The sequence below is a fragment of the Bos indicus genome, chromosome 11 (assembly GCF_029378745.1).
Source record: "Bos indicus isolate NIAB-ARS_2022 breed Sahiwal x Tharparkar chromosome 11, NIAB-ARS_B.indTharparkar_mat_pri_1.0, whole genome shotgun sequence".
Classification (NCBI taxonomy): domain Eukaryota; kingdom Metazoa; phylum Chordata; class Mammalia; order Artiodactyla; family Bovidae; genus Bos; species Bos indicus.
Genome location: NC_091770.1, coordinates 103,395,166 through 103,406,074, shown reverse-complemented (window position 1 = coordinate 103,406,074; position 10,909 = coordinate 103,395,166). Strand labels below are relative to the sequence as shown.

The 10,909-nt window shown below is 65.4% G+C and overlaps 1 protein-coding gene across 3 annotated transcripts; it reads left to right on the top strand.

Moving 5' to 3' along the window:
• The first annotated feature begins 672 nt into the window (after window positions 1-672).
• Window positions 673-9,545, top strand: LHX3 (LIM homeobox 3). Of its 3 annotated transcripts, none has more exons than XM_070799586.1 (6): window positions 673-913; window positions 5,207-5,378; window positions 5,964-6,166; window positions 6,897-7,048; window positions 7,163-7,334; window positions 8,041-9,545. In XM_070799586.1, exons 1-6 carry the CDS (start codon window positions 826-828, stop codon window positions 8,457-8,459), a joined length of 1,206 nt encoding a protein of 401 aa, XP_070655687.1. In that variant the 5' UTR covers window positions 673-825; the 3' UTR covers window positions 8,460-9,545. The 3 variants fall into 3 exon arrangements, with proteins under 3 accessions (XP_070655687.1, XP_070655686.1, XP_070655688.1); XM_070799585.1 differs by lacking the exon at window positions 673-913 and adding an exon at window positions 2,753-2,992; XM_070799587.1 differs by lacking the exon at window positions 673-913 and adding an exon at window positions 3,816-3,909.
• Window positions 9,546-10,909: the final 1,364 nt, after the last annotated feature.

Sequence of the window (10,909 nt, the reverse complement as noted above, 5' to 3'; positions counted from 1 at the left end):
CCCACCCACCCGGCCCTGAGGGTATGGGCAGCCCCCTGGTGTGCCAGTCGGACAGGGGCGTGAGTGACCAGCGGACACTCTGCCCCCCCGCCCCAGCCCGGGTGTGTGTGGTGCTGGTGCCAATGTAAGTACCATCTGGTAACCCCTGTCACTGGGGTGCCTTGGCACTCTTTGCCCGTGGGTCCTTCTGAGTAGTTTCTGTTCGAGGCGCCCTTCCTCAGGCTGCCTCAGGGGAGTGGGAGGTGGCTGCGGCCTGAGACCTAGGGGCATTGCATGCTGAGGAGGTCGTGAGTGCAGAAAGTTCCTCAGGCCCGAAACAACAGTTTGAACAGGGCAGTTCCTGAGGCCAGAGCCTCAGCAGGAGCCTGGACTGGAGGCCGATGGGGGTCTGAGGGTCGGCGGCCTGGACGATGCTTCCTGGAGGCCTCAAGCGGGAAAGAGCAGGAACTACAAGGTGGAGCACCCGCTTGGGGCGAATCCCCGGCCTCAAGGCAGGACTGGAGCTCCAGATGGAGCTGCCCAAGGCTGCCTCCCAGGGACGGGAGGGGGTGGGGCGAGCGGAGGCCCCGGGGACCTGGGAAGGTGGGGCAGCGGGACGTGGGGGGAGGGCGGACAGGAGGAGCTGAGGGCGGCAGGCGCGGTCGGGGGAGGTGGGCGGCCGCGCCTCCTTCAGCACCGCGGACAGCGCCTGGCCCAGCGGCTCACTTGTCTGACCACGCTCCGCGCACCAGGACACGGGGAGGGTCCAGCCTTCCCCGGGGGCGCAGAGGAGAAGGAAAGAGCGCTGCCCGGGCCGCTTGGGTCCGGCCTGGTCCCGAGGCCTCGATGCTCCTGGAAACGGATCTCGAGGACGACCGAGATCGGCCCCGGGCCCCCGCAACCGCCGGCCTCTGCACCTTGGGCGGGACCAGGGGTAAGAGCCCCGCATGGCCTCCTGCAGTCTCCAGACTGGACAGGAAGACCCAGAGGGGAAAGCGGCACAGATGGGCAGAGGCGAGCAGAGGGGCGAGGGAAGGAAGGCGTGCAACACACTAAGGGCAGGGCGGAAAGAGTCCGGGGAGGCTTCTGGTGGGTCCTGAGATGGGAACCTGGGCGAAGCTGGCAGACCCCTGAGTAAGTGGAAGGCCTGGAGCCCCCTTGTGATGGCCTGGGAAGCCTGGACCCATGCTGAAGGGCCCGCAGCTTTTCACAGAGCGCCTGGAGGACAGAAGGGACCTCGCAGGCATGTCTGGTGGGGAGGGGATGGGGCAGAGAAAGAGCTGCCAAGAAAATCCAGAGACCCCACGCCTCTCAGCTCCCACACAGCCCAGTCCTGCCCCCCCTAGCCAGCCCAACTGCACAGCGCCACAGCCCTGGGTTGGGTCTCCTGCCCAAACTGCACTCCCCAAGGGCCATTCGGTCACAAGGACGTTGGGAAATAATGGAGGCATTGTTGGCCAGTCGGCCAGATGCCGAGTGCATAGGCCCGCCCGCCCCTTCCCCAGTCAGACCACACATGGCCCCTCTCAGGCAGGCCTCCACAGCAGCTGACACTCAACGGCCGACACCCCTATGCACCCAACACCCGCTCAGCTCCCTGGCTTGGACGCCCTTGTCCTGTCCTGGGGAACAAACGTAGCACAAAGTGAAGGGGCACCTTAACTTTGCCCGCATGGGGCCTTTGCTCAAACTGAGATGTGGGGTCCGCTCGGAGCTCAGAGGGGGCTGTGTTTCTCCTACCCAGGTCCTTCCACACCGGCCTCCAAGTTAAGTGTACAGACCAGGCCACTGGAGGCCAAGCAGAGGCAGGGTACTATGGGGCATCACTGAGGGGCTCCCAGGTGGAACCTCCTGGAGGATGGTACCAACCCCTAGTCCCCCAACACTTTCTGGAGGCCCCCTGCTCCCGCCAAGCTCTGTACTGCCGGGACCCACACTGCTGTGTGCTGACTGTGGGTGACGCAGGGGTGTGGCCTGGCCTGTGGTGGGCACCCTCCGGGGTAGGTGTGTCTCTACGTGCAAGGGTGGTGGGTTCCTGCAAGCTCACCTATTTGGACTGGGGGTGGGGGGTAGAAACGGGAAATGGGGAAACGGTCGCCAGGGCTTCCTCCGGTGCTAGCGGGTGTGGAGGGAAGAGAGTGGATCCCGGCATTCCCAGCTCCGTCCCTCCTGACCTGGAGCCTTGGCTGCATCGTGGAGTCTGAGCCGAGGACTCTGGGTTCCCTCCGGAGACTCGCCCTGCTTCCCCACTCCCACTTCTGGGCTGCAGTGCCCAGGATGGGGCCCAGAAGCTGCTCAGAGCAGGAAGGCCTGAGGTCGGGTCCGCTCCTGGCGGCTTCCCTGTGAGCCCGTGGGCGCCACACTCACCCTTTCTGGGTCTTGGGTCTCGCACGTGCCATCAGGCACTGTGACCAAGCCTCCCAGCTCGGAACCTCTCGGGCCCGAGCCTCAGCGGCGGTAGGATCCAACTCCCTCCCTGATCGGCAGGCTACCCGCGGGCTTTCGCGCCGGAGCCCAGGCCTCAGCCCCGAGCCGGCGCCGGGGCAGGAAGCTTCGGGGCCTGGTCAAGCGCTATCTGGCAGCGCTGACACGGCTCCTCCCCTGCGCGTCCCTATCCCTGGGCCGGGCACTCGGGGCGGTTTCCCCGCACCGCAGTTCTCCCGGCAAAGGCGCGCAGAGTCCGCGGACGCCAGCGGCGCGTCTCCGCGACCCCGGCCCCGCCCCGCGCCGCGGCCCCGCCCCCCCGCCGCTCCGCCTCCGCGCGGCCCGAGGCTCCGGGCCCCTGGGCGGCCCGCGGGCGCAGCGCCCAGCAGCGCCGGGAGTCGTGCAGACGCCGGCCCGGGGCCACTGAGGCCGTGGTCTCGCCGAGCCCCTGGAAAGTTCAGGACCGGAGAGCCTCGGCGGCTGGCGGCGGGACCCATGGAGGCGCGCGGGGAGCTGGTCCCGGGCCGGGAGTCGGCGGGCGGCGACCTGCTGCTGGCGCTGCTGGCGCGGAGAGAAGACCTGCGCCGAGGTGGGTGCCCCGGCCGAGCGGCTGCGCCCGGGAGGGCGGACCCCGTGGAGACTCAGCGGTCCTCGCTTCCTTCTCAGCCCGGCCACGGAGGCGGCGGGAGCTAGGGAGCGCGGGCGGGAATGGGTATGAGGGCCCCAGCACTGCGCGTCCCTACCTGAGCATCCCAGCAGCGGGCTCGCCTCTGGGCCCCTGGAGCTGTGTCGTCGGGCGTTTCGTCGCGGCGCTGGTGCCTCCCAGGCTGGGGGCCCTCTGGGTCCCAGGACTGGTTTGGAAAATACTCTTCCTTTAGGGAGAGTGTGCAGAGAGCAAACGTGTGTCCCAGTGTCGATGGGGTAGGAGAATCTCCATGAAGGCTGCCTGCACCCAGACCCGCCACACTTTCCAGGCGAAGTCAGACACAAGGGCCAGCGTGGAGCTGGACCCCGGTGGCTGAACTCCCTTAGCTGGAATCTTGGTGTCTGCACTCACATGCACCTGCTCCATTGGCAGGGCTGGTCCTCTTGCAGGAAAACCCCCAGCTCACCCCCAGCGCCTTGGCTTCCCCGTGAACTGGGATGGTCCTCCACGAGCTTCCAAGCAGGCGGGAACCGCAGGATGGGATGGAGCTGGCCCTGGAAGGGTGGGCAGTGGCGGGGTGAGAGCAGGTGGGAAAGGGGTTACATCCAGGCTGTGGGGGTCTCCTCCGTCTCCTACTTCTTTATTTATTTATTTTCCGACGGTTCCTGGGAGGGGTGGCCACGGGGGCTGGGAGGAAGGGGTGGGAGGGCGAAGAGACAGGAAGGGAGGGGCGCGCGGGCTCCGCGTGAAACGTCTCAAGAGAGCCGGAGGGGATCGGGCCGGCAGGCAAGCGCAAGGCTGTGCTGGGCCGCCAGCGCCGAGGGTAGGAGACCCCGCCAAGGCTGGAGTCGCCATGCAGCGTAAGGCCCGGGTCGCCAGGGCTTCGCGAGAGCGCGAGGGGCGCGGCGGGAGAGGCTTTTGCTCGACGCGGGGCTCCGCGGGTAGCGCGCTCCGGGAGCTGTCCGGGCCGCGGTGCTGAATCCGCGCCGCGCGGGCCTGTCCAGCCATCAGCTCTAAGACGGGTGTCCTCGCCCGCCGCCCTGCCATCGCCGCCCGGGGTTGGGGAGCCAGGGCAGGCAGCAGATCCTCAGGCTCCGCACCCAGGGCCGCGGTTTTGCCCGACGCGGGATCCCGTCCTTCATGGTGCCCGGGGCTGTAGGAGGGAGGTTGATTCCCTCTTCTCTCAGCATGGGGCAAAGGAAGGTCCCTCGCTGGCCCTTTTGCCGGCTGCCAGGCCGGCCTAGGGCTGGAGGGGGTCCACTGTCAGCGAGGTGAGTGTGCTGAGGTGGTGATATATTTAAGTAGGTTCCAGCTCCTGCTCGAGGCTCTCTGCCCTCGGGAGACTTTTTCTAAATTAACAGGTAGTCCTCATGCCCTGAACACCCTGCAAAGCACCCCCATGGACCTGTGCCTCTCAAAGGCAGGCCTTGCGTTTCCCCAGCCTGGTTCCCGCAGAGGCCTGCAGCCCCAGGGGAATAGAACACAAGTGTCTCTGTGGGGAAGGCAAACTGCCTACTGTATGTGCTCAGGCATCGATGTTTGAGCAAGAGGACAGAGCATCCATACGTCCAGTCTACACACAAGTACCCCCAGGGCCGCCCAAAGACAGGCAGGGCATCAGTATTCATTTTGGTAGCCTAGGGACAGGGCCACGGGGCTGGGCAGCCACACCTGCCACAAGTCTCTGGCTACCATGGCGCCTGATTGTGCGAGGAAAGAGGGCCATTGGGTGGTGGATGCCCCATGGCCCACGTGTGCCGGGCCTCTGGTGATGGTAAGGACCCGGTTTCCAGCCCAGCCTCTGAGACAGCCCTGGGGGCGAGGGTTTCATTTGAGCTCAAAGTGCATCCTTCGGGCACTGGAAACGTTTTGCAGTTGAGGGTATCTGAGGGGGTGGCCTGGATACCCTCCTGCCCCTGGGTATGTTTCTAAGCCTAGCTTCAGTTGTCCTGGATTTCCGCTGTGGGCCAGGCACGGACTTCCAAGCCACACTTTCCCTGAACTCAGGGGAGCTGGGTGGCCACTCAAGCTGGCTAGGGACGAGGGTGTGCCGGGAAGGGGGCCTCCTGGCAGCCCAGTCCTGGGAGCTGGGTGGGATGGGGAGGCCTCCGGCTCTGTGCGGCGGCCCTGACCGCGGTGGCTCCTCCCCGCCTGCAGAGATCCCGCTGTGTGCCGGCTGCGACCAGCACATCCTGGACCGCTTCATCCTCAAGGCTCTGGACCGCCACTGGCACAGCAAGTGCCTCAAGTGCAGCGACTGCCACGCGCCGCTGGCCGAGCGCTGCTTCAGCCGTGGGGAGAGCGTGTACTGCAAGGACGACTTCTTCAAGTGAGCCCGCCAGCTGCCTGGGGCGGGTGGCGCACCCAGGGGAGCCCCGGGGCCCTCACCGTAAGCAAGTCTGGAGCCCTGAAAACCCCCATCTCCACACCCTTCCTTTTCCCCAAACAGGGCACCCCCGGGGCCTCTCTGTTGGCGGCTGGGCTGGCCCACTAACAATCTTTTAAAGTAATTAATTTTGTGAGTCATTGAAGCAGTAGTTAAAAAGATAACCCCAAATTTGTAACGCTCTACTGGACGTGCTCCCTCTTCGTTTTGGTCTTGTATTCGTGCTTAATGGTGGGGATGGGGCTCCTACCCGGCAGAGGACTCATGGGTTTGCACGTCGGCCCGGTGGCCAAGGCCCTGCCCTTCCGAATTCACCTCCCCAATCCGGGCACAGAGGACAGCTGTGTGCCCCAGAGCATCTGGATCCCCTTCTCGGTAGTCCCTGCGGGTAGTCTCTGCGACCAGGGGCAGGGCCCGGGACGCCTTCCTCCAGGAACCACCCTGCGCCAAACCGCGTTAGCGGTTCTCCGACCCGCTCCGGGCGAAGGAGCGGCGGCCGCTCTGAGCCGCGCCCTGTGCGTCCCGCAGGCGCTTCGGGACCAAGTGCGCCGCGTGCCAGCTGGGCATCCCGCCCACGCAGGTGGTGCGCCGCGCCCAGGACTTCGTGTACCACCTGCACTGCTTCGCCTGCGTCGTGTGCAAGCGGCAGCTGGCCACGGGCGACGAGTTCTATCTCATGGAGGACAGCCGGCTCGTGTGCAAGGCAGACTACGAGACAGCCAAGCAGCGAGGTCAGTGGGAGGGGGCGACGGTCACGGGGCTCGGCCTGGGCACGGCCCACCCTCCCCTTTCCTTCCCTGCAAAGAGGGGCTAAGGCCCATCCGGGTCGGGTGTGGAGGGATCCTTCCCTCCAGCGTTCCCGGCGAAGCGCTCACAAAGCGGCGAGAACTTAAGCGTCTTCTCTCTGGGCGGGGGCGTTGGGGAGCCCCCGCCTCCAGGTCCGGGAGCCCGGGACAGTTAGCAGACCCGCTCTGAGAAAGCCGGGTCTGGGGTCTTAGCAGCCGCCTCCTTCCCGGGCGCAGGGAGATTGGCCTGAATTACGTGGATTAGCTCTGCGGGTCTGAATTATCGTCCTAAATCCTTGACCGTGAAGATCCGATTCTACCCGCGCCCTTAGAACAAAGAGGAGCGGGGGAGGGTTGGGGGCGGGCAGCGCTTGTCAGTAGGGGGCCAAGGCTGGAAGCGCCTGCACCCGGATCCAGGGCGGCTGGGTCCTTAAAGAAGGCCGCCGCAGGGCCGCCCCTGGCTGGGCTGGAGCACCGCCCAGCGCGTTTCCTCCATCGCTCCGGGCACCCGCGTCCCGCAAAACCCTTTGGCCTTCCCGCCGCGGCGGCGAGGCTGGCGGTCGCAGCGGCGGCGGCGGCGGCACCTCTGGCCCCGACGTGCGCGCGCCCCGAGGGAGGTGGGAGCGCCGAGCGGCCGGAGGAGCAGGCCCAGCCTCACGCCTCCCCCGCGGTGCAGAGGCCGAGGCCACGGCCAAGAGGCCGCGCACGACTATCACAGCCAAGCAGCTGGAGACTCTGAAGAGCGCCTACAACACCTCGCCCAAGCCCGCGCGCCACGTGCGGGAGCAGCTCTCCTCCGAGACCGGCCTGGACATGCGCGTCGTGCAGGTCAGCGCCCCGGCGCCCCCGCGCGCCCTGCGAGCCGCTGGCAAACAAGGGCCACCCCGGGTCCCAGAGCAGCGGCCACTTATCGGCCCCCACCGCCCCCCACCCCACCCCCAGGTGTGGTTCCAGAATCGCCGGGCCAAGGAAAAGAGGCTCAAGAAGGACGCGGGCCGGCAGCGCTGGGGCCAGTATTTCCGAAACATGAAGCGCGCCCGAGGCGGCTCTAAGTCGGACAAGGACAGCGTCCAGGAGGAGGGGCAGGACAGCGACGCGGAGGTCTCCTTCACTGGTACGGGCGGAGTTGGGAAGAGCGTTGGGTTGATTGACTGCCGGAGCCTGGGAATCAATCCCCGTCTCTATAGACCCTGGCGCCCATCCCCAAGCCCTGTGGTTTGGCCACTCAGGACCATTGCCCTTCTTCTGAAGGGGGACAGAAACCCCGTGACCTGCATGCGTGTCCTTGGCAGGCTTTGTCCTGGAGGGAGGGTCTGACCATGCTCCCCCCTGCCCCCACCCAGGGCACTTGGCACTTACAGTGATTTTTTAGGGAGGCAGCAGCACAGTCTTGGGGTGATTAAAGGTCCTAGCTGCTTGGCGTTGGAGGAGGGTCCACCCTCGTCTCTGGAACCCAGTTACCTCCTTTTTCCAAAGCAGAGAGCCCCTCCCCCACCAGCTCTTAATGTCCATCCTCAGAGAGTTTGTTTAGGAGATTGTTTGGCTGCATTGTGACCTTAGGCTACTCACCTAGCCTCTCTGAGCCTCAATTAACTTGTCTGCAAAATTGGGTAGCCTTGGGATCATACTGGATCCCAGCACAGGAGCCCACAGTTTCATAGGAATCAGGTGGGATGGAGCTGAACAAACTCAGGGGTGAAAGGGTAAGAGATGTGGGCTGACCCGCCCTGGTGGGGCACACGGCGCCTGCAGGGGGCACCGAGGAGCACCAGAGGTGGCAGCAGGTGTGCACTAAGCAATGCCCTCTGCTTCCACCGCAGACGAGCCAGCCATGGCCGACATGGGCCCCGCCAGCGGCCTCTACGGCAGCCTAGGAGAGCCTGCCCCGACTTTGGGCCGGCCCTCGGGGGCCCCGGGCAGCTTCCCGCTGGAGCACGGAGGCCTGGCCGGCCCGGAGCAGTACAGAGAGCTACGCCCCGGCAGCCCCTACGGCGTCCCCCCTTCGCCTGCTGCCCTGCAGAGCCTCTCTGGCCCCCAGCCCCTCCTCTCCAGCTTGGTGTACCCCGATGCCGGCTTGGGGCTCGTGCCCACGGGAGCCCCAGGTGGGCCCCCACCCATGAGAGTGCTGGCAGGGAACGGACCCAGCTCCGACCTTTCCACTGGGAGCAGCGGGGGCTACCCCGACTTCCCTGCCAGCCCCGCCTCCTGGCTGGACGAGGTGGACCACGCTCAGTTCTGACTTGAGTCCCCGTGCCCTCAAGCCTCGGAAGTGAGGAGTCTGGGCAGCAGCTCTCCTGCCGGAAGCACGAACTTCTGCAGGACGCGGTGCCACGGGGAACAGGATGAAGGCTCGGGAGGGTCATTTCTGGGAGTGCCCTCTCCCACCCAGGCAGAGGGACTCTCCGGGTTCGGGTCTGAGAGGCTGCTGCTGCTCAAACTGGGGGCCTCTCGGCAAGCCTTGTTTTGTAAGCAGATTTTTCCCTTTATCGACCAATTAACCCAGTGCTTGCCACCGTTTCCAGACCGGAAATGTCACCCCAGGGAGGCCAAGCCTTCACTCCCTTCAGGGGCCTCTGCCCAGACCAGCACAGCCCTCAGGCTGGAAGATGCTTTAATTTCCAAAATTAAAAATAATTCTAATTGTGCTTTTGTTTCCCAGGTTCTATATGTCTGAGTTCTCTAGCCCCCTGCTCCACCTCCCCCCCAACCCCCTCTTTAAGTCAGAGATCAAGCTGTCCGTCCAGGCAGGAGGTGGCTGCGGGGAGGCCACACCTGAGAACTTCCTCTTCCTCTGGGGGCCTCCCTGCCACCAATTCCTGTCTTCCCCGGGACCCTCCCCACCCCTCCCCTGGGGCCATTGGCTCTAGATCTTTCGATCCTTCTGGACCCCACTACCCTGGGGGGAGGGGCGGACTCTTGGAACGCTTAAGGAGCTTCTTCCAGTCCAGACTAGGTGTTCGTCCCTGCACCCCCTCCCCTCGACCCGTCACAGCTGCCCTCAGAGCTCAGGCCGAGCCCAGCCCACCGATTTCCATTGCCAAACATCCCCCAGCTCCCGTTCTCCCTGTGGGCTCCAACTGCCCATGGATTGGATGCCCCACAGGCAAAGGAAGGCCGGGGCGGGGGCTCCTCCGAGCTGCCTCCCTGCCAGATGCTTCTGCCGCTGGCCACCACGGACACAGAGGCCGGCCGCGTGTGGATTCAAGTTATCCCTCAAGCCTGCCTCCCCAGCTACCTGTTGTTTCTGTGGCGTTCCCCTGTCTTTTATTTATTCTCTGACCATCGGGTCTCTCCCAGACTTCAATAAATTCGTCAGTTACAGTCATTGGAAGGCCTGTATGTTCAGTGAGGCTCGGGGTTGGGGGAGGAGAGGGCGTTGGGGATGGAGATGGATCTCTGAAAGCTGGAAGCCCCGTTGGAGTAGCTGTTGGCTTCTTGCCAGGGACGACACCTGGTGTGGATCGGGGCCCCTTTGTCCCGAGATCTCCGCCAGGCTTCCGAGCACTGGACGGAGACTTAGGAGAACAGACGGTCCAACCGTGGGTGGAGGGGCTGGGCCTTCCCACTCTGTCCCTGGGAGAGGCGGGCGCTGGGGTGGCCAGGTGACAGGACCAAGCAAAACTGCTTGGAGCAGGCTTCAGCACGGGGAGGGGGACTGCAGGAGTCAACTAGTCTGGAGATTCAGGAACGCGGTCACCGGGGGCTCTGCAACTAGGATTCCAGTCCCAGCGACCTGCTAACTTGCTGTGAGAAGCTGAGCAAGTGACCTGGCGAGGAGGAGGGGAGCTCCGCAGATGTCCCCCCTCCCTCCCCGACCGCCAGGCAGCCCAAGGGGCTTTGGTCAAGCCACTCGCCCCCCAGTCCCGCCCACCCCAGCATGGTCAGCTCCCTCACCAGCACCTGCTGTTGCCCTGAACCCAGAGCAGGCCCGCCCCTCCCCCCAAGAATGTTGCTGGCAGCCGCCAGGAAGAATGGCAAGGAATGGGGGAGGCCCTCGGGAGGAAACTTGGGGAATCGATGGGAGACGTGGCCCCATCACCCTTCAGTTTGGGGGAGCGCCCAGGGAAGAGCATGGCTGAGCAGAAGTCGGGGTGGGTGGTACTTCAGCGCCCGGGTGAGCAGAGGCCTAGTAGCTGGAAGTGAAAGGTGTCCCAGGCTGGCCTGGGGGTTGGTGGTCTGAGATCTCAGCCTCCCAGGGGTGTGGCCGAGCTGAACGTGGGGCACAGTGTTGCAAGGGGCGCCCTCGCCCTCGAGGGGAATGAAGGCAGCCTGTCTGGGTGGGATTCAGCTTTTGGGGAGGGGGCCTGGCTGAGGTGGGACCAAGGCGGCCACCTGCGGCAGCCCAGGGGGAGTATAAATCCTCCAGTCGCCGCGCCGGGCACCACCCCCAGCCTGGAGACCTCCCCCCAGGCCGCCTGGGACCTTTCAGGCACTGACAGGTTAATAAAGTGCAAAGTGTGCCCGAGGGAGCCTCCGCCTGGTCGGGGGCTCCCAGCTGGCGGCGCGTCCAGGCGGCAACCGGGCCCCAGACCCCAGTCCTGGTTGGGGTGGGGGAAGAGTGGACCCCGTCGGGGCCGGCCCGTCGCGTCCCGGCCGGCCTTTCAGGGGAGCGCTCAGCTGAGTGGGGCTCGCGGTCAGCCGGGCAGTGGACAGTGCTCGTGTGCACACCTCGCGTGTCTGTCTCCCCAG